Genomic DNA, 25,456 nt, shown 5'->3' with positions numbered 1-25,456 from the left:
GCACACAATCAATTAGCGCCACTCAATCCTCTCTTTTCACTACATTCTTCGTCTCAAGTAGTTCTATCCGGCTTGCGCTGCAGACAGTCGAGTATCAAGTCTGGTCAAACTCACACAACACAGTTAATACCAACTTGAAGGATACAGCAAACATCAATCATACCTACTATCTACGGCCTCTCCGTCTCGCTCTTATACCAATCAACAATCTCCTCATCTTCAACAACCACGGAACCGTCATTACCGTCCCGTTGTAAATCTCTAACAGTTTCCACAGTCCAGCTCTCAAGCACACCAAACCTCTCCCGCATATCCTCCAACAACAACCGCGCTTGTCTCGTCGCGGGACTCTCCGAGCACTCCCTATACGACTCCGCAAACAAATCGCCGTCATCGTCACTCTCATCGTCATCGCTATCACCCGGGTGATCAGCACCTTCCCCTTCTCCGCCGCTATCGAGGTTGTACGCCCAAGGATTACCCAACAAATCGGGATTAACATTCCCCGACCTCGAGAAATTGGCATTCGAGTGTACACAGCCCTCGTCCTCATCATCCGATACCTCATACTCCCTCTCTGCATCTTGATGGCGCTGGCGCCGCGTCTCCCTGATATGCGATTCTCGAACGAGGAAAGTAGAAAATCTATTCCTCGATTCATATCGCGGCGGTAAGAGAATACGGTTCCCGTCCTCATCGTAAACCCAAACGGGTGTCGCTATCTGACCCGGTACCCAATCTCCTATCCATTCACCGGTGCGGTTTCGCCCTTTGACCGTTCCATCGGCGCGCATTTGGTGTTGGAAGACGAGGCCTTCTTGCATGATTGTTTCGCGCTGGTAGTGTGGTCGGCTATCGATTTTCTTGATACGCTCTCCGTTTTCGTCTTTCTTGTAGCCCAGAAACCTCTTTCTGCTTTTGGGGTCGGAGGGGTCGTGCTCGGGGTCGCTGAGAGGTTCGTAGACGTGGTCTCGCGTTTTTGTGGTCTTGAGGATGGTGGAGACGGGGGTGTCGAAGGATGTGGGCCAGTTGAAACTTGTTTCTAGACTGCCGTGGTGGGTTTGGTGGTCGTCTGGGAGGAGAGATATGGTCAGTGGGTTTTGGCTGTATTCGGTTTCTTTCTCGGCTTTCATGGTTTCGTAGGCCTTCTCGTCAATGCTCCATGTGATCGGCTCCATCCTACGGGCTCTTTCGAGTCGGATATCGAGCTTACGCTCCGCTTTTCTGCGACACCGTTCTTCGACTTCGTTGGTATCGATTTGCTTCCTTTTTCTGCGGGGAAATCTTTCTTCAAGGTGGCGATGGCGATGTTGGTAGCTTGGTGTGTCTTGTGGTGTGGTACCACGGGGCGGCTGAGAGTATCGATGCGCATCCTGGGGTGCAACGACGGCGGGGATGCGCTTGCGATAGCCTAGACGAGCCTGCTGGTACAGGGCGATCATATTCCACATCCAACCGTTGTATATACCTTGGAAGGGCTGGTTGTGGTATTCGATGTCTGTTCGGTTCGTGCTTTCTTGATCCGGAGTACCCACGGGGGCATCTTTGGCTTTGGCTTTGCCTTTAGTCTTTTTGGGAGCTTTTTCTCCTGGCTTTTCGCTTTCTCCTCTAGCTCTTTCATTCGATGTCTCCAGTGATGCTGGGCCCTTTTTCCCTTTCGGGTCTTCTGAGTATATCTTCCCGGGTACATAATACCTTCTATTCCACACATTTTGGTAGTACAAGAAGTCTTCCCACGCTTGCAGCGCGTGTCTATACTCAACGAACTTCCTCCACGTCTCATGTGTTTTGTGTAGTTCTGAGCAATTCTTCCTCTCTTCAACCACAGCTTCATCCATCTCCGCGCGCCGTATCGGGTCGTGAATTTCGCCGGTTTCTACATCAGTCTCTTCTTCGAACGGTAGCCATCTTTCCCTAGCTTCCTTCTCGTAATCGTCGATCTTATCCTTAATATCTGGATCTCGAGCCTGCGCAGCGGCTTCGTTCAGCCATTTCAGCAGCGCAGCCTTGGTTTCGACCATCCATGCATTGAACTCTGCTGGCGTCGTCGGATGAGCGGGCCAGTTTGCTAGGAGAGTGGGATTGACGAGAAGAACTTGCGGAGTTGAGCCCGCAGCCGCAGCTTCGTCAGCCGCTTTCTGCTTTAGTCTTGCGCTCTCTCGAACCATCGCGTCAAGCACCTCCGTTGAGCTCGTGTTATTAAGGGGTGTGGTGTGGGGTTATCGTGTATGGCGGCGAGTCTTTCGAGTCTCGAGGATGGCAACGGCGATGTGCCTGTTTTCAAGGTCCTAATCTGTGCTTTGTCCCATTATGTCGAATTTTGGTACTTCCTGATACTCGGGGGCTTTATATGCAACAAAGAGATAGTTCACGTATCGCACGAATATGATCGCAACGAGTCATAGCGCGAAATGGAATTCATTGTTATCCCTAGCATTGGACCGACCAATCCGGCAGCCTCATGGGTCACGCCTTTACATCCTGTACCGCCGCTCAAAGTCTTTGCTCTGCGGCCCGACACAACATCTTCTCTAGCACACGTAACTCTCTTAGAATCTTGGTTCATGTGCTCCGCCCCCAAACACTGTCCCAATCAAGCACGTAATTTCTTATTTTTTATTGGAAAAACAGAGAGAAACGGAGAAGATGGGTATTCATGAAGAGAAAATGTAAATGTTGACATTAAACCCGTTGTGTATAATACGGCCATCCATTCTCTTGCCACCCGTGGCAGAGAAGAAGCCCAAGAAGACATAAGTCCCTCTCTCTATATCTCGAGAGTAGGCGTGGTACTGGTCTCGAATACCAGATTGTATGAGTATATACACTGTACACCAACATCAATATCCCCTCCCTCAAACCTTCACCTTCCTCCCCTTCATTCCAGATCCCATCCCCCATCAGCGTCCATCAAAAGAGCCCAGCCTAAGAGCCCCCCGCCGCATTACTACTAACCGTCCTCTTCCACCCACCCCACCCCCATCCTCCCCCCGTCCCCGCTGCCGGTTCTTTAGGAACAGGACTAGGCGTCACAGCCGGCGTTTGGGTAGGCGTCGCGAAGGGACTTCCTGACATCGGTGATCCGTTCCCACTATACCCCCCTCCCCCTCCTCCATTCGCTCCACCGCTACTCATAACACGCTTCATCCCCTCAAACCTACTCCTCATTTCCTCGAGTTCCTGTCTCGCGACCGCCTCCGCCGTTTTGGCGTTTACAAGTTCCAACAGAAGAGCTTCGCTGTCGGCGGGTGTGTTGTTCTCAGTCGCGAGTACCGATTGTGTAGCCAGTGAACTGCTTCGTTTGGAAAACGGGACCGGCGGCGCGGGGGAGTTATAGTAACCCCTTTCGCTCTTCTGGCTGTTCGTTCTACCCAGCCGTAATTCCCTTAACCCGCTCGTGTTGATAGAATCACTCGTTGTAGAACGCGATAGTGTGGGCGGTGTATCCGGCGCATTCCCACCACTATGATCCACGCCCGTCCAACTCGCAGCCGCAGACTGTTTCCGCGCATTCTGCCTTAGTTCTTGGATGTTTTTCTCGAGGCGCTGGTTTTGGTTGTAGCTATCTTGCAACCTGTGTCTCGTATCCTTCAGCGCGTCACGTGCGATTTGCAATTCTGCGTCGCGGTCCGAAAGATCGCGCGCCAGGGCATTGGCGCGCAGGGTCTCGTTGGCGAGTTGCTCCTTCGTGCGGGACAGATTGTCGCGGAGGAGGGCTTTTGTTTCGAACATGGAGGAGGCGCGGTGGTGTAGTGTGGCAGCTGGAAATCGGGATTCGAGCGTTTCGACGATTTCAGAGGCTTCTTCTGTGAGTTCGGGGGTGGAGGCGGCGTCGTCGGAGGAGGAAGGGGGTAGTGTGGTTGCGGAGGTTATTGTTGTGCGGCGGCGCGAGGAACGGGTTGAGGGTGCGGCGAGGGTGGTGGTCTTTTTGCGGACTTTGTCGACGACGGTGCGTACGATGCGGTGGTCTTCTTTGCGGTCTTCGCGCTGCTTTTGGAGGGCGGCTTCGAGTTCGCTGTTTTGGCGTTGCAGTTGGCTTACGGACATGAGGAGTTGCTCGATCTGATAGTGTAGGTCCCGGTCTTTTGACGATGCGCCCATGGCCATGGAGCCGTGGCCCGACTTCATCGACAGCGCGTCGCCATTCGAGGCGCGCGAGATATCCGTCATGGCTGTACTTTGTGTCGCAGCAGAAGCATCGGATTCGGCAGTAGAGTTGAGTGTCGAGGCGAGACTCTGCTTGGACGCCGAGCGCCTGAGGAAGCTAACAGGGCGTGAAGGCGCGGAGAGACCCGGGCTGAGTGAAACGGACTTGGTCGAAGAGTTAGACGGACCCCACAGGCGGCCCAGGAAGCTCGTGGCAGATTTCTGGACTTGCTGCTTGGACGAATCCTTCTCCTGGGCCTCCTTGTACTGCTGCTCCAATCCCTGCAACCTTTCGCGCGTCACGTCGTTTGTGAAACCAACAAAATCACCGACCAATTCATCCGCCGACCCCGCGTTCCGCCCGTATGGGTCCCAGAGTTGGCGCCCCAAAAGCAACTGCATCACGTCCTCGAACTCACTCAGGGACAGCAGCTTTTGCTCGTTGCGCTTCATTAGCGCGAGGGCTACCCGCATGATCGTCTCGGATGCGCCCTCGGCAAATAGTACGTCGTAGATGCGAAACAACATGGGTAGCGGACATGTGACAGCGAAGAAAGACAGGAACCATTGCGATAGATATGCGGATTGCACTTCTAGATCGTCGAGATGCTGGGCTAGCTGAGGCATGTGATGGTGGAGCAGCTTCTGGAACTGGAAGATGCGCAGATGGAGGCCGGAGAGGTCCGGCAGGAAACACGAGCGCAGATCGTAGTCTTCCATGAGCCTGGTGTTGTTAGTCGCTGACGTTGCGAGGAAAGTGCGATGACGTACCTCACGAGCACGCAAAAGGCTTCCTTGTCGCCCATCTGCATGAGCAGCGGGCCAACGAGGAAACCAAGACCCTGGCAGTAGCCAATCTTGTGGTCATACAAGCTGAAGCACTTGAGCACGCGGCCGAGCATCTTCTGCCCCTCGCCTTCAGGGTCCTTGAACATCTCCACACCGGGGAAGCTGCGTCCCAAGTCCTTGTTGATGATGTTCTCGTATGGACTCGACTCTCCGCACAGCGAGTCATACTGGTCCTCGATCAGCTTCTCTCTCGAGCCAGCTGCACTCTGCCAGACGACGCCCCGCAGCGGCGCTGGTATGCCTCCCCGAATCTTATTCAAGCAGAGCGTGGGCAGTCTGTGGACGGTCTGAGGGTAGTCGCGTACGAGGGCAGCCCAGAACTCGAGTTCGGTCATGGGGGGCGGCGAAGGCAGCTGGGAGAAGCGCATGGTGGAGGTGTCATCCGCCACGAGACGCTTGAGCTGGTTGAAGGAGGGGGGCCGGGACTGGCTGCGGGCGCGGGCGACCTTCATGTTAGACTTTGAGTTCGAGAGGATGGCTTCGTTCTCCTGCTCCAGTCGGGCGAGCAGCAGGGCCATGGCCTAGATATGTTAGCATTCGTTATTCATACAGGGGCCGGCTACACACCTCCTCCTCGCCCTCGGGCTCCTGTTCTTCCTTTTTCTCTAGCTCAGCCCAGTCGACCTCTTCGCTTTTTCCCGAGCCATTGCTAGTACGGCGCCCCCTGCTGTCTGGCGCTGCTGTCTTGGGGGAGACGGGTGCGTCGGTGTCCCGCACTGAGATGGTAGGGCTGGTCGGGGCGGGTGTGTCGACGCTCGATTGGCTGGCGCGGCGTCCGAAGGCATTGCGGATTTCCGTTGAGTTGGTTCGTGATGATGCTCTTCGCTCCTCAACTATAATCTCTGGCCGCATCACCGATTCCCTCGCGCCTTCCTCTTCCTCTGGGGTTCTACCGTCAGTCTCGGAGAGGGGCACTGTGACCATCGAGTCTGTCGGCAGCGGCGAGCTGTCCACGTGTGACCTGGGCGCGCGCTCGACGGCTTCTTCTTTCACCTCCATGGTGATGCTTCCGCTGGACATGTTTGCTGTCTTCACGGTGGTGGTTCGATATGACGGAGCGGAAATTTGCTCTCCGCCGCGGCAGGTAGAAAGAACAGACCTGTTTACCTGGGGCGCTCGGTTCGGTGGTGCTGGTGTAGAGCGTGTTTCACTTGAGTGGAATTAGTATGCTGGCGCCGGCTTGAGTCGTGCACGCTGTGACTCTCTGGGTATTACTCTGCAGGCGGCATTCATGCAACAGAAGAAAGTCAGAAGCGACGGCGCAACACAGCTCACGGCAGCACGAAAAGAGCGCGACGGACCGCAAAAGAGGGAATGATTTCCCCAACGGCCTTCGAAAGGAGCATCAAGGAGGCCCTGGACTAGGCCCGCAGCCAGCTAGACCCTCTTGGTCAGGGTCCACACTCGCCTTTGCTGCTTAATTTACGGCGGGACCAGCTGCTGCCCCTGGCCCCGCATCCCACCTACACCGACCTCACCTCCGCCTTTCCTATGGATCGAGCCCTTGATGCCACTGATTGCGCGACCAAGCGCTGATGTCACGACGCTGCCACTGGCAGCTGTCACAGCCATGCACGCGCAAATAGCGTGCACGAGGGACACGCGACGTAAACATGCGCGCCCACGCTAATTTCGGCGCCGGAGCCAATCACCGCCGCCGACACTCCGCATCCTCCTCACCAAGACTTCCCTCCCTCCAACCCCCTCCGTCCGCATCGAGCGATTGCGCTTCTCCCATGCCCTCTTGAGTCGGCAGCGTCCTCCGTCGTGCTTGGCATCGCTTAACCGGGACGGGTGGTAATAGTACCTCAACACCTCCAGGGATTAACAAGAAACTACTCGAGTGCCCCTGCAGACCGCCTCTTGCTACGGCACAGTTGCTCCACACGAACTGCCCATCTTTTCCGTCTCTCGCGCCGAACTAGATGGACTGGTGTAGTCTAGGTTCTGGATCGCGACGATCAGTGGTATTCTCCGCTGATGCTCGTCTACAGTTATCTCCGTCACCCACTACCGTGATCGAAATCTTCCATATGCTGGACATATATTACAACACATCATACCTGGCGGCTACACCGACTGCTGGACGCGGTGGAACTCTATTCAATAGTACCAACGTGCTCAACCATCATTGTTACATCCCAGTATGCTCCTGCTCGTGGTGTCTTGCACTTTGCTAAGAACAAATGTCAATTAGGTCCACGTGGATATCATCATAACCGACTGACAGCAGCAAGCTTGGGTTCTTCGCAAACCCTTCCATCCCGGAAGAGATAAGAGATGCCTTCCGCGCGTTGTCATAACCTTGCCCACTTCAGCGATTCACCGTTCAAATTTGGACCTATATACACCATTTAGAAAACCACAAAGCGCTCCATCCACATCTTGATACATCGACTTCTAGCAGGTACCATCGCTTGGCCAAAACAGTGCTTCATTATACAATGATTGATAAACGCTCTCCTTCACTATGTCGTTCTTTTCGGATACAAGCTTTGACCACCGTTGGAATCTGCTACACTGTTCTTCACACCTTTCACAAGGGTCTAATGGCGAATCGTGAAAGGTCCACAGCAAGAAGTTAGGCTTCTCAGTCACTCTGGTCGATTCTCCATCGGCTTTATACCCCGCTTCCCATCCGTTGGGTTCAAGTTCATACCCGCTGCTCAGATCATCAACTGTAACGATCCACCACCCAGTACTGCCGCGATGTCTCCAAAGCGTAAGAACAACGAAGCACCCACTACACCAAAGCCCGCGAAGAAAGCCAAGACCGGCGGCACTCCTACGCGCACATCACCGCGCAACAAGACCAGCGGTAGTGAGACACCACCTGCAACCAGTACCGGCAAGAAGCCGAGGAAGCCAGCGCATCCCGGGTCAAAAGCAGTTAAGGCCCCAGACGAAGACGCCAACTTCGAATGGGAGATTCTAGGTGGTGACAAGCGCTCGACGCTCGTCGTTGGGGAGGCCCAGCCCAAGCGACTAACACTGAAGTTCCACCATCGACATGACAACAACGAGAAGGATCGAACCTATGAGTACGACAGGAGGGCAGCGAAAGACATTGACTGGAAAAACAAGGACCACATCAGAGACATCAATAAGTGGCGGAATCAGATCTTCGTCCAAAACATGAAGTTCACTCCCAAGGTCACTCACACACCATGGGCTCCATTCGAGACCGCCTATCTCGAGCTGTTCCACGAGAAGCTCCTAGAGGCTGCAACTGGGAAGACGGATACCTTTGTGGCGCCTCACAACGAGCTCATATACCAGGCTTTCAACGATTACTTCGAGGGCCGCACTGACATTCCTGACAAGAGCGGCAAACCAATGGAAGAGGCTCTGGGTACCAGGCCCCCGGGTGGGCTAAATTCGTACCTCAACCGTGCTGATACTAATCTCCGTGGCCTGCGAGATCGTATGAAAGCACTCAAGCCTAAGCTAAAGAAGAGCAAGAAGGAGGACGCCTGGATGCCTGACATCACGGACGACGAAATCGAACAGTATATTAAAGGAGAGTGCGAGTCGGCTGTCGATACTGCTGCTGCTGTCGCTGCTGCTGCTACTAATGAAGATGATGGAGAAGAAGAGGATGAAGCTCAAGCTGAGGATGAAGGTGAAGAAGATGAAGAGCAAGCTGAGGAAGAAGACGAAGGTGATGACTCTGACACTTCTACTCTCACCACACCACCTGACACGGACGAAGAACTTGAAAGCATGGAGATCCTTGAGCGCGAACAACAAGCTAAGCGTCTGATAGTCAAGCTTAAGCTTAAACCCAGCACAGCCAGCAAATTTCCAGGAAGCAAACGTCCAACCACCAGGCCTGCAGTCACCAAGCCGACGACAACCAAGCCGACGACAACCAAGCCTACAACCAACAATCCCGCATCAAACACGCGGAGTACTAGTAAGGCCACCTCGGGCAGGTCAAGCGCCCGTTCTTCCTCGCCGCCTCCACCAGAGAAAAGCACCAAGAAGTCGACCTCCTCCAAGAAGACGATGACTGATCCACCGAAAGCGACAGAACCGTCCGAGCCGAAGTCGAAGCCGCGAGTTGTTAAGCCCGTTGAGACCGAACCAATACCCACCCATCCAGACGTCATTGCCGATCTCAAGGCTCGAGGCTACACGTGGACCGAACTACCCGCGACCAATGAAGAGGCAATCAAGGCGCATCAGGAAGCGCAGAACAAGAAGCCTTCTCAAAACACATGGATTGACGGCGCAGTCGAGGCTCTCAAGGATAGGACCAAGAGGCAGACTAGCCCGGGCTTCGATCACGAGTTCTTCAACAAGGATGTACAAGACGAGTACGAAAATAAGGGCGCTATGATCAATGTCGAAGATTGGCACAAGAAGTCAGCGCGCAGAGATGGAGCCGCCGCAGTCACAGCCTTGCTCAATGCGGCTGACATCCCACCTCTGGGTTACACGGGTGACATACGCGCTCTTCACAAGAACAGACTATTGTCAGAAGACGAACTGGCCTTAGCTGACGCACGCGACGCTGCTATCACGCAAAAGCACGAAGCAATTGAGCGCGCACACCAGCTGAAGATTGAGGAGGAATCTGCCAAGAGTGGTCCGAAGAAGAAGATGCATGAGGAGGCTGCGCGAAAGCAGAGGAGTGTGTGGGACGATCCAGAAATCACGGATGATTCGGGTAATGAGTCTTTGTACGATCCGGCTGATAATTTGGGTAATGAGTCTTTGGACGATCCGGCGGATGATGAAGCACGTAAGGGAAACTGAGGCGATCGCTCCAAGCGACTGAGACGGAGATGGAGAGGTGGAAAGAGGGCGAGGTTGCGTTGGTAAGGGATTTGATGTGGAGAGAGTACGCGCTGACATGGAATCGCAACGGGGTGGAAACGGTGAGGTGAAAATAAACCTTGGCCGTAGTCTTATATCTCAAAGCTACTTTTAAAACTACCAACCCAGCGGTCTGCGTCTCGGCACATGAGCGTAACGGCTCATTGCGCTCGCTTCACAACAATCATCGACCCTCACAAGATCTTCCAATATATCCTCGAGTATGCTCCAATCTCGCAGCACCTCTCCTCTACCCTTCCTCAAACTTTCTTCTCCGCCTCCCTACACCTCTTAACCCCCGCCCTCGCCTCCGCCACCCCCTCTCCAAACCCAATCTTCTTCGCCAAACCCGCCGCCTCCTCATATTTCCTCCTCGCCTCCCCAATCTTGCCTTCCATTTCCAAGAACTCGCCGAGATTATGCGTCGCGACGGCACAGCCCATGTCGCACTCTTCGTTCCTTTCAGAAGAAGAAGACTTGATCTGGGCGGAGAGGGCGAGGGCCCGTTCTGCCCATTGCCGTGCTTGGTCGATGGCGAGGGAGCGCGGCGCGGAGTTTGTAACGGGGAAGGAGGTGGGGGCGTCGGACATGGTTATTGCGTTGGAGGAGGTGGGGGGCGTTTGTTGGGCGAGGCAAGTGGATATGTTGTTCACTGGGGGTGGTTAGTCGGGATGGATGGGAAGGGGTGTGGGGACGTACTTAGGACGACGCTGTGGCATGAGGTTGGTGGACAGAGTTGGAGGGCTTTGACGAAGAGGGGGGTGGCGAGGTAGTGCGAGTCGAACTGTTCGTAGTGTGTTCCGAGGGCTGATTGTGTTAGCATGCCATAAGCGGTATTCGGCCATGTAGCTGCCTACCTTCGAGTACACCGCCCATCTCGTCGTTGGTGAGCCAAGGCCCCTCGCCGTTCTTGACACCGTCCTTCTCCCGCCGTTGTTGTTCCTTCAATGCGCTCTCCACAGCCTCGACCAGTCGCTTCTCGCCGTTCTCGGGCTCGTTGACATATCTCACGTCGTAGAGCTGACCCAGCTTCAGATTAATCTGCACCATGTTCTTCTTCACCCTGCTCCTATTCCCATTTGTCCAATGTCTATCCGAGAACTCGTCGACCCATTTCTGGCAATCATTGCGCATAATCTCGAGCACATCGATAGCCAAACTGTAGTATCCCGCATCCTCAAACAGCGCAGCGATGGTGTACTTGACGCCCATGATCTCGTCGCTAAAAGGATCCATGCCCATCTCGTCGGCGAGGGCGAGCGCCTGGCGGAAGTGCTTGTTGGCTTCGCGGATATCGAGCCATTGGCCGCGGCTGTAGAAGAGGGCTCTGCGCAGCTTCTTTGCGACGGGCTCGGGGAAGTTGTGGTAGGGCTTGATGATGACATTCTTGTAGTACCACGGTATGTACAAGACGCAGATGCCGGCTACGAGGGCAATGGACCCAATCGCAAAGGGGAACAGCACGGGGCTCTTGTGGTATTGCTCCCGGAACTGCTCCCGCATCGTCGAGCCATAGCGCCGCCCCAGGTGCTGCTGTACTGGCCGCCGGCATCGTGTCAGCGGGGTTTGCGCTTCGCAGCGTGCGATTGCGCTCGTTCGGGGCACGGCGCGGGGGGCCGTCCTGCTCAACATGGTGCGCCGGGCAAAGGCAAAAAGATGTGGGCGATGGCATCTGGCAGCTGGTGGAGCGAGTGCATGACGGAACGAACTTTTAGTGCCCGTCGCGTGCGTTCCGCGTAGGGCTGAGGCTCGTCATGACGTAGCCAATCACCAACGCGCCGCATCGCGTTGCCCGTAGACCTCACCACGATGCACTGAACCTCTTTAATCATGTGTGGACGGTATGCGCTGGCCTTGGTGAGGATATGTGGTCACGCGAAATACAATGTGACAGCTGACAAAGATACCAGAGGCCTTCGGAGGTCCGCCAGCAGCTCGAACAGTCGCAGATGCCAGTCGAAGAGGCACCCGACGACGACAGCAACGTGCGCCAAAGCTACAACTTCGCCCCAGGCTATCATGGGCTTGTATACCGAGCGGACGGTCCCGAGACTGGCGGCCAGGAGGAAGGCGCGACGGAAGATACCAAATACAAACTGCAGTCTATGCAATGGGGTAGGCACATCCACCTATGACCTCGTACGTCACTGACAGCATGCGACAGGTCTCGTACCGTTCTGGACGAAGCGCAACCCCGACTACGGTTCCAAGATGAAGACGATCAACTGCCGCGACGACTCGCTCTTCGAAGACCGCGGCATGTGGACGACCATGAAGAAGAAGAAGCGCTGCATCATCGTGGCACAGGGCTTCTATGAGTGGCTGAAGAAGAACGGGGGCAAGGAGAAACTGCCACACTTTACCAAGCGCAAAGACGGCCAGCTCATGTGCTTCGCTGGGCTATGGGACTGTGTGCAGTTCGAGGACTCGAGCGAGAAGCTCTACACCTACACCGTCATCACCACCGACTCGAACAAGCAGCTCAGCTTTCTGCACGACCGCATGCCCGTCATCTTCGATAACGGCTCAGATGCCATCCGCACCTGGCTGGACCCGACGCGCACAGAGTGGAGCACAGAACTGCAGTCGCTGTTAAAACCATACGAGGGTGAGTTGGAGTGCTACCCGGTCAGCAAAGACGTAGGCAAAGTCGGCAACAACTCGCCGTCCTTTCTCGTGCCAATCAACAGCGCAGCCAACAAGAACAACATTGCCAATTTCTTCGGTAACCAACGAAAGGCCGCTGAGACGAAGGCAGAGGAGCAATCTGTCGACAAAGCACAGCATGATCTGGACGCCTCGACAGACAAAAAAGGTCAGATAAAAGTCGAGCACGACGTTGACGAGACGCGTGTCACGATCGACCGCGTGGAAGGTACCGAAGATAACGCGCCATTGCCCATCCCAGGGACGTCGCCAAAAGGCATCAAACGGGAGCACGACGACGTGACCGATGGCACCGCAGATTCTGAGCCACAGCACAAGCGCAACAAACCCACCGCGTCTGTCTCGCCCACCAAGAGTCCTGCGAAGAAGTCAACTCCCGCGAAGAAGCAAGGTACCAGAAGCGCCACGAGTAACGGCAGCGCAGCAAAGACGTCCAAGGCGGATGGTTCCCGGAAGATCACATCCTTTTTCAGCAACAAGTGAGCGCAAGAATTTGCTTCCAATATCCCGGGCCCGGCAAGAGCGACGTCGGGACTTTACATGCTGGAACATGTTTCCGAGCACCATCCTGAGCATCAGGCCGTTTGGCGGTGAAGAATGAGGTCCGTTTAGGCTTCCTGCCTTGTGCGCTATACCGTCCGACCTATAGTCCGGGGGCAAGCCGCAGCGCAGACACACTTGTGCGCGGAGATGCGGTCGTCGAGATGTACACGGTGGAGGATATGAGAGGAAAGCCCTTGCGGAGTGAGCATGTCCGCGGTCGCAGATGGGCGCAAACATAGAAGTACCGTCCTTGCCCCGCGCTAATGGTGGCGGGGACGGGCGAGGGGCCATCTAGCGGCCGTCGAAACCTCCAAAACACTACCAATCCTGCCTGCTGGAGCGTTCAACGCCCTGCGCAACACATCCGGGACGCGTTCTTCCAATGCTTATCCCTGCATGGCCCGAAGATGCGGCGACTTGACTCAATCTACTGAACACCCTCTTGGCCTTACCCTGCTTGCACCTCGTGATCAAATATCAGCTGCCGTCCAAAAAGTAGACCACCAACACCCTAACCATTGCCTTCCGCTCGCTTTCGTATCCAGAAAGCCCTTGTCTTCGGCAATCTCCCGCTCACTAGCATTGATGCCAAGACTTGTCGCTTCCGCGTTCAACCCTAGCCGTTCTCGTTCCTGACACGATGAACTCCAACATGGCGTCTTTGATGGACCTTGTGTCCCAAAACCAACCCAAATTCCAAACACACCAAGCCCTTGTTCTCGTTGGACTTCAGAACGACTTTGTGACCTCAGAAGGACGACTGCCGGTTGACAGCCAGACGGGCTTTCTGGAGCGCATCCAGACTTTGATTCCGAAATTCAGGGAGCTCAGCGGCAATGTCATTTGGGTCCAGACGCTGTACGAAGCCGATCGCATCGCGACTGGCGCCGACACGGGTGCGGGAGACACGCTTGTCGTAGAAGGGCTGCTCGACGGCGAGGAAAACAACAATGAAGCTGAGGAAGAGTTAGCCAAGGAAGCAGCGTCGCTGCCAGCGCCCTCCAGATCCTCAAAACACAAGGAACGCGCGCTAGCCCTGCTGAAACGCGTGTCTGCACGACGAAAGACGCTGCCAAAGGAAGTCGCAAAAGCCAAGGCTGAAGAAGACGAGGAGCTGTTCCTGTTGAAGAGCGAGAAGAGAACGCCAGCATGCGTGCCCGATACGCGTGGCGCCGAGTTTGCAGATGCTATCGCGAAGCAGATCGAGCTACCTGCAGACGTTGTGATACAAACGACCAATTACTCCGCCTTCCAGGGCACCGACATGCTCATGACACTGCGCGCAAGACTCATTACCGAACTCTTCATCTGCGGATGCATCACCAATGTTTCTGTGCTTGCGACTGTCATCGATGCAGCGCGGCATGGTGTCAAGATCCATGTCATAGAAGACTGCTTGGGCTTCCGCAGGGAAAACCGACACGAACTGGCGCTGAAGCGCATGGAAGATTTCTTCAGCACGTATTTGGTCAACAGTGAAGAGATACTCAAGGAGGATACGACGATAATTGCGACAAAGACAACAGCGCCTGCGGATGGCGCGAAGAGCGAGCAGACTATGGAGGAGCGTATGGCTAAATTGTCTCTCGCAAGGGACATCATAGAGAAGAGGGCTGCACAGGGTGCTGCAGGTGCCGCGGAAGATAAGACAGAAGGGGACAAGCCGGAACTTGTCAAGTCGAAGGTTCGAATGAGGAAGAATAGGAAGAGCAAGAAGAAAGCGAAGGACAGAGAAGCATCAAAGGAAGATGGTGAAGAGGCGAATGGCGAGCCGAGCACGACGGCGAACCAGGTTACGAAAGATCCATCTCCGCCAATCACTACGGCACTGACAGTCATACCACAGTCCGCATCGGCTGAGCCTCAACGAATGTCCAAGATTGCAAAAGCTGGGAGTGTTGCAGATTTGCGGCAGAAGGATAGCAAGCAGCATATGCTGAAGAATGCTAGCTCGGTACCTGCATTGTCCGCGAAGGCTGGTGATGAGAAGGAGAAAAGCAGGTTGACTGAACTCTCGGATCGCGTGCGCATGTCACTCACTAGGGCACCAAAGTCTGAGTCGGGGTCTGAGTCAAAGAGAGGGTCCATCAGTTCTGCAAAGCCTGCACCAACCACCCCGAAGCAAGACGACAGGGAAATCAAGCTACCGACTGTAGAAGCTGCACGGCCAGAACAACCTCCTGTCAGCACGCCAGAAGCCAGTTCGCCATCATCAACAAAGACACCTACAAAAGCCGCAACGATGGGTAAGCCGCCCAAGTTGCAGTCACTCGCAACGTTCCCCGTCCTAGGGCCTGGCGATCACATTGCAGAAGGCGACTCACGCATCATCCACGATTTCTTCCCCGCCGACTACTTCCACCCGTCCGAACCAGCAAAACCACTCAAAGACACCATCTTCACCCAACTCTACAACGAAGTCCGATGGCAAAAGATGCTCCACCAACAAGGCGAAGTACCCCGTCTAGTATGCTGCCAGGGCGCCTTCGGCGACGACGGCTCAATGCCCGTATACCGGCACCCATCCGACCAAACCCTGCCCCTAATGCGCTTCTCCCCCAAAGTCCACGTCATACGAAAGCGCGCCGAGGCGCTCGTCGGCCACCCATTAAACCACGTGCTAATCCAACTCTACCGCTCCGGCAACGACTTCATCTCCGAGCACTCGGACAAGACGCTCGACATCGCAAAAGGCTCCTCCATCGTCAACGTAAGCTTCGGTTCGCAACGCACCATGCGGCTCCGCACCAAGAAAGCCGAATCACAAGCAAAACCAGAAGAAGAAGAAGACCCCTCACCCGCGTCTTCACCACGCTCAACCCAGCGCGTCCACCTCCCCCATAACTCCATGTTCACCCTCGGCCTCGCCTCAAACGCAAAATGGCTCCACGGCATCCAGCCCGACAAGCGCCTGCCCGCCGAACGCAGCGAAACGGAAAACGCATATGGAGGCATACGCATCAGTCTGACGTTCCGCCACATAGCCACGTGCATCGATTGCCGCAGCACCATCATCTGGGGCCAAGGCGCGACGTCGAAAACGCAACGCGACGCCGCTGATATCGTTGCGAATGACGAGGCGGAGACGAAACGCCTCATCACTGCTTTTAGCCGCGAGAATCACAATGTCGAGTTTGAGTGGGAGAAGTGGTATGGTGAGGGGTTTGATGTTTTGCACCTCCATGAGCCGCCGGGTGATGATACACCGCTGCTTTTCCTGTCGAATGACAGTGTGCAGAATGATCAAGTGCTTATCTGTCTAGCGGAAGCGAAAGTGCCGTATACGGTTGTTGAAGCACCGGATCTAGATTCGTCGTTTGAACGGGACAGACAGATTATGTTCCGTGATGTCGATGTTCAGCATTCGGAGATTCACACGCCGATGGGTATATTACTGTACCTAGACCGATATCACCCCCTCGATAAAAGCCATTCTGCGAATTTGGCGAGCGCGAATGCGTTTCCGGTTATACTGTTAGCGGAGGAGATTTTGGGGGTTTGGCGGAATCAGCAGAACCCAAGGAGAAGTGGAGGAACTGAGGGGAGGGGGGAAATACGGGGGGATACTACTCCTACTTCTACTTCTACTACTCCTACTCCTACTACTCCTACTCCTACTACTCCTACTCCTACTACCACCACCATCAACCCCGCCTTACAGAACCTCCTAGCGCGTCTAGAAGAAACTGTAGAGAGGAACGGAGGACCGTTTGTAGCGGGGAGTAGGTTTAGTGTTGCGGATGCGTTTGTTTGGCCGGTTGTACATGGGTTGGTTGGGGAGTGGGAGGGCTGGGAGGAGGCACGATTTGCCAAGTTGGATGAGTGGTATCGCGGGTGTTGGAAGAGGAAAGCGTGTGTTAAGAAGGTGGCGGAGAGGTTGGCTGTGTCGGGGAAGGGGAAGGTTGGCGGGGAGGAGGGGAAGGAGTAGGAAGGCAAGGTTGTGGGAGATAAAGGGGAAGGAGAAAGGCTAGGTGATAGGATAGGGCAAGTTGAATATATAGTGCGATTGCATGGTAGGTGTTGGGACATGGGCTGTCTCGTATTCCCATTGAACCCCCTTGACGTCTAGGTCGTTTATTAATTACCCTTTCAGCTACCAAAACCATCAATCTTGCTCAAATCCAAGCCATCAAGGAAACTCAAACGTAACCCTTTTCCCACCCCCTTTCTTCGTCTCTACCTTCGCTACCACTCCCTTCCACCCTTCTTCACCCACCACCCCAAACGCCCCAACCCACCTCTCCGCAACCATAACCGCATGTCCCCACCTCACCCTCTTCCACCCCCCTTTCCTAAACTCATCCAACAGAATATGGCCCAACACATGTATATCCCTCCTCGCCCGCGTCAACCGCTCCGTCGTCGTCCGCCCGCTCATCCTATACCCATGTCCGGTTGGCCCCTCCAAGCTCGGCATCATACAAAGCGCAGCATGCAACCTTGCTTTGTTCCGCATGAAGATGTTCTGCTGACTCAGATCATGGGGAGGGCAGGGAGGATGCATGTACCCCGCTGCCAGACCGAAGATGCCCCAGCCGAAGGACTCTTGTGGTAAATCACCCCGGCAGAGTATTTCTTCCAAGACAACGACGGAACTGTCCCAGAGGAGGGTGAAGAGGTCGAGGTCGGATTTTGTGGGGCTGGGGGGTTGGAAGGTGTAGGTGCTATAAGTACTGTCTTGGGCGGAGGCTAGGGTGAGGGCGAGGGATTTGAGGGTTGGGGAAGAGGGGTTTGGGGGGAATGGTGGTTTGGGGGGTTTGAGGGAGCGTGTGAAGACTGATGTGGTGGGGAGGGTGGTGTAGGGGCCGTGGTGGGTGATTAGGGCTTTGGCGTGGGAGAGGAGGTGGAGGAAGCGGGTGGTGTTTGTCATGTGGATGGCGGAGGCGAGGATTTCTTTGTTGGGTGGCAAGGCGGATCGCCCGTCGTCTCTTGTTGGAGGATGGCTGTGAGATGGATTGGGGACGGCGGAGGCGGGGATGCCTTCGTTGGATGGGAGAACGGGTCGTTCGCCATCTAATGTGGGAATACAGTGGCGAGATTGACTGGAGGCCTCTGTCAATGGTGTGGGTTTCTCAGCCATACCGTGATCAGTATGGCTACCTGGTGTGGATACGCTGCTATTGGCAAAGTACGATTTTGCAGCTGAACAGGCACTGTTGAGATTGTGATGGTACCGCGAGTGAGACTGAGAGCTCAGGAGCGGCGGGTGGAGATGAAATTGTGGGTGACGTGAATGACAGCCAGCGTTGGTGAATGTGTTCCGCGCAGGTGACGCCACGCTCCAAATGCTCTCACGCTTTAATTGATCTGACGACTGATCTAGTGACGTTGGACCGCGTGTCCGTCAGAGCGCCGCGACATGGTGAGTCGATGAGACATAGCTTCTATGACACGGCGTGTCGCCAGGTATCTTTGACCGCTTGAAGTGAGAATGTGGCCCGTTTGCTCAACTGAGATGATTGAGATGGCGGTGAGACATACTGTACTCGTTGCGAGAGTTCACTCGGGCACTCGGAATACAGGGCTCAGAATACTCCCGCGAGTGAAGCTATGTCTGAGGCTGTCGCGCAGTTGAAGCCTCGGAGGTGCTTCGGGAAGCTTCGCAGGGCCCTCGTATTGTTGCTGAACCGTGACAGTGTGTATAATCTGCCCCTCTGGAGTTTCCGGTACATCTTCGTCTGTAACGACAATTTTCGGCGGGGACAGGTTCTCTTCCAGGTCTATGTCGTGAGGTCCATGAATCTGTATGGTAGTCATGGTACCAGGAATTGTAGGGACTAGATCAGAAGGGCTCAAACTACGGCGATATCCGCGGCGATGTTTTTTTCGTATGCGACCACCTTCTTGTGAAGGGTAGTAGTTGCGGCCCCGTTCTTCACGGGGTGCGTCGGCTAGACCCATCTTCCATAGACAGTGGCGGACGAGCGGACGGAGTGTCGCGATGCTGCCTGCGGTGATGACGATCCCGGGTTCGATAGTGCTCCACAAGGCGACGTCAGTTGTAGCATACAAGAAGTCGGGGCCTTGGACGAGTGTGTGAATGTACGCCATGCGGATCGCTGTACCGGTGCTTCCAATCGCTGCGAATGCAAGAATACCGGCGACCAATAGCTTTGTCTTGGTCCTCATCTCCAAGCCCCAGACGATGAAGAAAGGAAGCAAGCCGAATGCCCAATCAGCCATTGCGTTGATGGCGGCGAGGGCATAAGTAATCCCCAGAGTTGGCCCGTTGTGTATGCATCTGTCTGAGGCGGGGTGCACGTTCCAAAAGTCCGAAACTGGATCCATTAGCGAATTTGACAACGAGCGCTTGATTGATGCTTACTGGGAATGCATTGAAGCAAGACTAGAAAGAAGTAGACAAGACCGCATAGAACAGTGCCTAGCATGAGTATCCGGATGGCCCAAATGTGCCAGCGCTCAATCGCGACCCGCAGGTAGAAGTAGCCGATGGCAAACTTGAGCAGACAGTTCGCCATCACGTAGAACAGCTCGCACAGGTACCAGAACTGTATCGAGTCAGATGTCAGATAATGTGATGAAGGTTTTACCCTTACCAAGAGTGCTGTCTTCGCATCGCTATCGCTCAACTCCCATCGATGGCGACCAGTTCCGTGCATCGCGGCAATGATCTGACATGGTAGGTATACAGTGAACGTCAACTGCAAGCTTGATCAGCATAATCTCCGATTGAACACGAGACGTGACAACTTACTAGTGCCGCAACCATGTACGAGTCATCTTTTCCCCATGTCTTCATCAGTACTGCGCGTACGTAGATCCGTAGGAGAACAGTCGTCCATGTGAGCACAAAGAACAGTGCAGCCACGGCGAACACTTCGGGACTGCGGTCGTCTTTGCTCATGTCGGAGATGCTTTCCGGCTATCAAAGCTTCGTTGTCTTTCCGTTATAGCGATGCGATCTCTCATAGCTACCGACAGTCGTTGATCCGAAGTATTGCTGGCCGTATCCTACGCGTTGAGAAACTTCATCGACAAACAACGAGATGCCGAGGAAGGCTCCAATATTAGCAGACCCTGGAGCATAGGCACCGTTGATAGTGGTCCCAGGCGCGTAGTCTCCGAAACTGGCCAGAAGCCCTGCCGCGCAAGACCAGTGGAAGCCAATGACCCACTATTGAAGATCGCGTTCTTAACCGAGTCATGAACGATGTGCCGGACGGTCTATTCGTTGCGAAAGAGCGGTAACTTCGATGGCGGCCTCTTAGGCTGCATACCTCAGCTGCCAACCTCAACACGGAGGCATCTCCTCAGGACAAGCCACACGGTTAATATCATGCAAGTAACTTTTGACATGTTCGGTCGAGACGTGAACTGCCGGAAGACTAGGTGGTAGATCTGCAGATTGACTTTGTGCAGACATCATCGGTACCGACCGGAGGGCCAACCGTTGAGATGCGGAGGGAGACTCCTAGCGGCGGCTTCAGGCTGGGAAAAGAACATGATACACGGCATGCGCTGCCACGGCCAAGCCACAGATCCGAATCCGAAAGCCGTGATGGCCCAACGCGGGTTGAAGCAGTCTAATGTTTTGGAGTTGTGGTTAGGCGCGTCTGGGCAGGACGGCGATTGCCGTGCCGCGGTAGATCGGCACAGGGATACCCGTTGAGCGAAAGGGTTAACCTGGCCTGGCCACATGGCAGTGCGGTACGCCATCTTCAAGGCTGCTTTCAATTTTGTAATCTACTCGTCATTGTCACCGCGATCGCCACAATAGCATCACGACTTCGACGTTTTGAGGAGCGGAGAGCGAGTGGTTCGGCATCGCAAGCGCAGACATCGCAGTTCCCCATCCCGCCAGCCGTTACGCCATGTCTTAGGGCCGATTGCGTGCTGTCCAAACCAAGAGGACAGACCCCTATCATCGACACTGCGATTATTCACCCTCTCCTCACAGCTTGCCAACGCTCTGGCGGAGTCTGTCGCTTATTCGCAGCACGGGTTGCGACAGATCACGGTATCACAAACTTCTAGGACGCGTTACTCCCATCCCATCTTGATAGGCTTATGTATCCTCCCTGATTGATCCGCAGGTAATCTTCAACTCACAGGCAATCCTTTCATACTCTCGGTGAGTGCTAGACATCGTGATTTGTAGCAATGGCTTGCCGGCCAGGTAAGCGAGGTTGCAGATGCCGGCAAACTGCTTGCGTCGGGTAGAGACATCGAATTGCTGTCTTGAGCACAGTCGCACACCCGCGAATATAATGGAACACAACCGTTCGGATCTCATCCTCTCACCGTTCCTTCCAAGTCGTATTTCAACCATCTCTTTGTATACTCACTACACCAAGGCTGTCCATAACAGCGATCTGTATCCAAAGATTCCCTTTTTGTTTGTTTGTTGATATGACTACCCAAGCTTATAGCACTTGCGCCCTTCCGGAAGGTCTTCGCTACTATCTTCTTCGTGGCAGCGTGATGGTTCCGCTGGTACCAGTAGACCAGCTGCCCTTCCAGCTACAAGGCATCCCACGCCAGTTGACCCATCGTCAGATCTCAGATGGGGCCTGGAAGCTTTGCTCAGAGACGGACGAGATTCCTTCGGCCCTACTGATCCAAGCGCCCACATCCAGCAGCTTCTCGCCTCGCTCCACTACGACGACGCAGTCACGGTACCTGGCACCAGACCATCATGTACGTGCGGAGCCGCAAACAATGCCCGTGAGCGGCACTCGCTCTCCTCGACTATCTCAGCAGCTCCCAGCTATCGTAAACTCGCCAGAACCACCTCGTCCGACCCCTATCGCTACTATCGAACGCCCGTCCTCACTCACCGACACCTTCGCCTCCATCTACCAGAAAGATGCGCAGCGCCTCGGATACCGCGTGCCCCACCCATCTGGCATCGAGCCCGATCCATCCAAGAAAGAGTACTGCACACACTGGATCAAGACAGGCGAATGTGACTGGACAGCTATCGGGTGCAAGTTCAAGCACGAGATGCCCGGCATCGAGAAGCTACGTGAACTGGGTTTCGTTAGAGGCATACCGAAATGGTGGAAGGAGAAGTCGGCTATCGGTCCCAGGCCGCCTACCTGGATGCAGCGAAGGCTAGCAGCGAACGAGGATGCAGACCGTGATGGTGCGATACCGGAAGCAAGAGTCTTCCCCGACCCTTCGACATTTCGAACGAGGAAGAGTGAAGAGCGTGATCTACTTGGTGACGACGTACAGCAGCCGCGTGGTATCTTCAAGAGGAGCCCGTCTCCCAGACCGGCTGCATTGGGACGACTGACTCCTCCACCAGCGCTGGCCCCGCCAACGATTCGTCGTGCTAGCCAAGTATCAGATCTGCTCATCGATCTTGACGATACCCCTGCCCCTCCACCCAGCCCTGAGTCATCTCGCACTTCAGTAGCCAGTTCAGGATCCAGTGAGGTACAAATCTCCTCCAGTCGCCCCTCTACCTCGCCACCTTCGTCGCCTAGCATCGAGTGTAAGACCTCGTCACCGATCGATAGCAAACCACCCCCAAAGGCTGTCGCTGCCAGGAAGACATCAAACAAAGACGCCACCACCCGGCGCCACTCGCAGCTCTCATGGGCCTCTGACACCGAAGACGATACCCCCGCCCCGACCAAGCCATACCCCAAAACCCCTCGACCAGCCCAACAACGACGCAGACCCGCTCCTCGCGGCGATAGCAGACGCGCCGCCACAGCTTCCACGACCCCGACCAAGCATTCCGGTCTTGCAGCTTCTAAGCACGCCACCAATAATCCCGCTGTAAACAACAGTGCAAGTCATGGCAAGAACGCGAACCGTAGGATTCAAGGTAAACATATGGAAGATGTCGACGTACCTGAGCTGCATGCCAAGATTGAGCAGTTGCGCAGGGAGGCGCATCAGAAGGAGAGGGTGAGGAAGGGTGCTGTGGTGGCGGCGCCTGCAGTTGGTAGACGGACAGCTGTGTGAGTGGAAGGGGTGTGCGAAGGTGGTAGGTGATGAGTGAGTTGTGCGAAACGCGAAAAATTGGGGGTGTAGTGGTAGTATAGCTGTATCGGATGAGTGTTTTGCTCAAAAGTGTCTGCCTCTACTTTCTTTAACATAGACTTAGGCGTTGTTGTTCTTCGACGGATTCAGTTCTACAACAAGCCCTTGTGTTGGCCATACTTCTCTCTCCGGGGGGACCTGATTGGATCGATACATACGCAGTTCTACGACCACATTTGTCTGACATGACGTTCAAATGCATCGCCCGAGAGACTACGCGTGCGTTCATCGCCCAAAAGGGTCGGACTGAATCGCCCTTTCACTGTTAATTAGTTCATCCCTCTAAGCGAGGCAGCAGTCTCAAAGCGCACTGACGCGCTTCTTTCGCGCCTCCTACCTCTATATAATGCCCTTCACACTTCCAGACCCACTCCACGCTTGCTGCACCTCGATTGAGATCGCTCAACCGCAAGCTTGGAGCAAAAAAACCGCTCGCAGAATCACTATGACAGAGCACACGCTCTCCTCAACTACCGCCAACAGCGCCTACCGCAAGTTGCAAATGAAGGCTGCCGCAGTGGACACGCCAGTTCCAGTCGTTCAAGACGCCATGTTCTTCACACTGCTGAACCTAGACGTACGCATGAGCATCTACGACTTTCTGTATGGATGTCTTCCCCCATTACGATACAAGAATCCCCGGACGCCTGGAATTGGGCCTGGTATGTTGCTGGCTTGTAAGCAGGCAAATTTGGTATGTTGTTGTCGTCACCGTCGAGGTTTGAACACAGCCTACCCTCTATGACTTTACATGACTTTGGAGTTGTGTCAAATTTAGCTCTCATGCTAGTATAGATGGCGATGTAACTGTTCAGACTTTTCGTCAAATGAGGTGCCGTCAAAGCACTGTATGCGGTGAGCTAGGCTAACATGTCGCAGGAGCTTTCGGAAGCAGCGGCTCGCCATCTGAAGAAGCATCTCGATAGATTCTCCCAGAGGTTCGAGAAAGAGCATGGGCATGCGATCAAGTTGTTCGGCAGCATACCGCTTTATCAGGGGTGGGAGGCGCTGCGGACCATCACACTCACACTGGATGTCAACATCTTCACTGAGGCTCTCGCAGAGATTGCGATGATACCCGAAGCTGAGAAGGATAACTGGCGTCGTAGAGAAGTTTTGGAGAAGCTCGAGCTGCACGTCGGTACAAGCTGGAAGGGCAAATCTCCACAGTTGCGCGCACTCCTGCTTCGTCCATTCGACAAAGTCACACTGCTGATTACAGACACATCCGAGGATAAAGACAAAGATGCGACCGTCCAACTTGAAAATTACAGCCACATCGTCGACATACTGCGAAACAGCCTTCAAAGCATAGGCGACGAAATCGGCTACAACTGGCTCATGTACCAAGACGCGCTAGACTGGGATGCCATCTGTGAACAAGAAGACGAAGACCCGCCAGCTCCTAAGCGCAAATGGTACAAGACCGCAGAGCTTTTCCGCTTCGCGCGCGTGCAATACGAGCGGCTTAGCAATAGTGACTTAAGAGAGGAAGTCGAGGAAGCAGGTCTGCTGGGATACAAGACTCGCCGCCGTATCCAGACCAAACAAATCAACTTCGCATGGAACTTCCTCCCTAGCACCACGCCTGCGCCCAAGAAACTGGTTGGTAAGAAACACACTTACACAGCTGAACACGCCGACGCTCTCCGCAGGACAGATCAGCTCCGCAAGCTCAAGTACGAAAACCAGTGGCCGCACAAGTACGAAGTAGCTGCTGCGGACGGGCTGATCGGTGAGATGGGCATTCGACATCCCAAGCGCTGGGTCCTGGCGAGTGAAGAGTATTGCGAGTACTATGCTATGATGGGGCAGTTGAAAGATGCGGAGGATGTGGAGAGTAAGGGTATCGGGATGCCGCTTTGGAAAGCGAAACCAAGGGCTAAGAACGGGGAGGGGGATGGAAGGGCTGAGGAAACTGCCGAGGAAGAGGCTGAGGAGGAGATTGACGAAAATGTTCAGGAGGAGGTTAAGGAAGACGTTGTAATCGAGGTCGAGGAGGAGATGTGGGAAGAGTCTGAGTCAGAATCCGAGTCTGGTGATGAGGGTTACAGTGACGAAGATGACGAAGATGACGAAGAGAATGACGACGAGGACGACGACGAGGACGATAAAGAGGATGACGACGAAGATGAGGAAAAGGTTGAGGATCAGGTCGAGGTCAAACTTGAAACTGAGGGTAAGAACCAGACTCGGATGACCGATTTCTGAAAAAAGGCCTAGCGTATCAGGGCGTGGGGATACGATGCGTCGATGAAGTATGTATACATCGACTCTTCTACCCCCGTTGCAACAGCAGAAGCAGGAGACATTATCGATAATCTCAAGTAAGCTTTTCAGATATGTCAGCATCAACAAAGCCATCAAACACGTTCCCTTTCCAATAACAAGCCCGGAAAACACCGCTGCAGTG

The 25,456-nt window shown here is 54.6% G+C and overlaps 8 protein-coding genes across 8 annotated transcripts; 4 read left to right on the top strand and 4 right to left on the bottom strand.

Moving 5' to 3' along the window:
* Positions 1 to 170: 170 nt before the first annotated feature.
* Positions 171 to 2,168, bottom strand: J4E78_007284 (uncharacterized protein; the record flags this gene model as incomplete). Its single annotated transcript, XM_049367891.1, has 1 exon — positions 171 to 2,168. The coding sequence occupies one exon, from the start codon at positions 2,166 to 2,168 to the stop codon at positions 171 to 173; it is 1,998 nt and encodes a 665-aa protein (XP_049220212.1).
* A 757-nt stretch (positions 2,169 to 2,925) lies between these two features.
* Positions 2,926 to 6,015, bottom strand: J4E78_007283 (uncharacterized protein; the record flags this gene model as incomplete). Its single annotated transcript, XM_049367890.1, has 3 exons — positions 2,926 to 4,870; positions 4,918 to 5,516; positions 5,563 to 6,015. The coding sequence occupies 3 exons, from the start codon at positions 6,013 to 6,015 to the stop codon at positions 2,926 to 2,928; spliced, it is 2,997 nt and encodes a 998-aa protein (XP_049220211.1).
* A 1,689-nt stretch (positions 6,016 to 7,704) lies between these two features.
* Positions 7,705 to 9,756, top strand: J4E78_007282 (uncharacterized protein; the record flags this gene model as incomplete). The annotated part of the gene is made up of 1 exon (XM_049367889.1): positions 7,705 to 9,756. One exon carries the CDS (start codon positions 7,705 to 7,707, stop codon positions 9,754 to 9,756), a length of 2,052 nt encoding a protein of 683 aa, XP_049220210.1.
* Positions 9,757 to 10,076: 320 nt separating this feature from the next.
* J4E78_007281 (uncharacterized protein) lies at positions 10,077 to 11,448 on the bottom strand (the record flags this gene model as incomplete). Its single annotated transcript, XM_049367888.1, has 3 exons — positions 10,077 to 10,468; positions 10,516 to 10,623; positions 10,674 to 11,448. 3 exons carry the CDS (start codon positions 11,446 to 11,448, stop codon positions 10,077 to 10,079), a joined length of 1,275 nt encoding a protein of 424 aa, XP_049220209.1.
* Positions 11,449 to 11,646: 198 nt separating this feature from the next.
* J4E78_007280 (uncharacterized protein) lies at positions 11,647 to 12,966 on the top strand (the record flags this gene model as incomplete). The annotated part of the gene is made up of 3 exons (XM_049367887.1): positions 11,647 to 11,657; positions 11,720 to 11,931; positions 11,981 to 12,966. The coding sequence occupies 3 exons, from the start codon at positions 11,647 to 11,649 to the stop codon at positions 12,964 to 12,966; spliced, it is 1,209 nt and encodes a 402-aa protein (XP_049220208.1).
* A 712-nt stretch (positions 12,967 to 13,678) lies between these two features.
* J4E78_007279 (uncharacterized protein) lies at positions 13,679 to 16,954 on the top strand (the record flags this gene model as incomplete). The annotated part of the gene is made up of 1 exon (XM_049367886.1): positions 13,679 to 16,954. The coding sequence occupies one exon, from the start codon at positions 13,679 to 13,681 to the stop codon at positions 16,952 to 16,954; it is 3,276 nt and encodes a 1,091-aa protein (XP_049220207.1).
* A 1,571-nt stretch (positions 16,955 to 18,525) lies between these two features.
* On the bottom strand, positions 18,526 to 19,891 carry J4E78_007278 (uncharacterized protein; the record flags this gene model as incomplete). Its single annotated transcript, XM_049367885.1, has 4 exons — positions 18,526 to 19,304; positions 19,352 to 19,535; positions 19,584 to 19,688; positions 19,742 to 19,891. The coding sequence occupies 4 exons, from the start codon at positions 19,889 to 19,891 to the stop codon at positions 18,526 to 18,528; spliced, it is 1,218 nt and encodes a 405-aa protein (XP_049220206.1).
* A 1,814-nt stretch (positions 19,892 to 21,705) lies between these two features.
* J4E78_007277 (uncharacterized protein) lies at positions 21,706 to 25,254 on the top strand (the record flags this gene model as incomplete). The annotated part of the gene is made up of 3 exons (XM_049367884.1): positions 21,706 to 22,961; positions 23,482 to 23,620; positions 23,923 to 25,254. 3 exons carry the CDS (start codon positions 21,706 to 21,708, stop codon positions 25,252 to 25,254), a joined length of 2,727 nt encoding a protein of 908 aa, XP_049220205.1.
* Positions 25,255 to 25,456: the final 202 nt, after the last annotated feature.

This window comes from Alternaria triticimaculans (assembly GCF_023758025.1).
Source record: "Alternaria triticimaculans strain BMP 0046 chromosome Unknown scaffold_11, whole genome shotgun sequence".
NCBI classification, from domain to species: Eukaryota; Fungi; Ascomycota; class Dothideomycetes; order Pleosporales; family Pleosporaceae; genus Alternaria; species Alternaria triticimaculans.
This window is presented reverse-complemented; position numbering and strand designations above follow the sequence as displayed.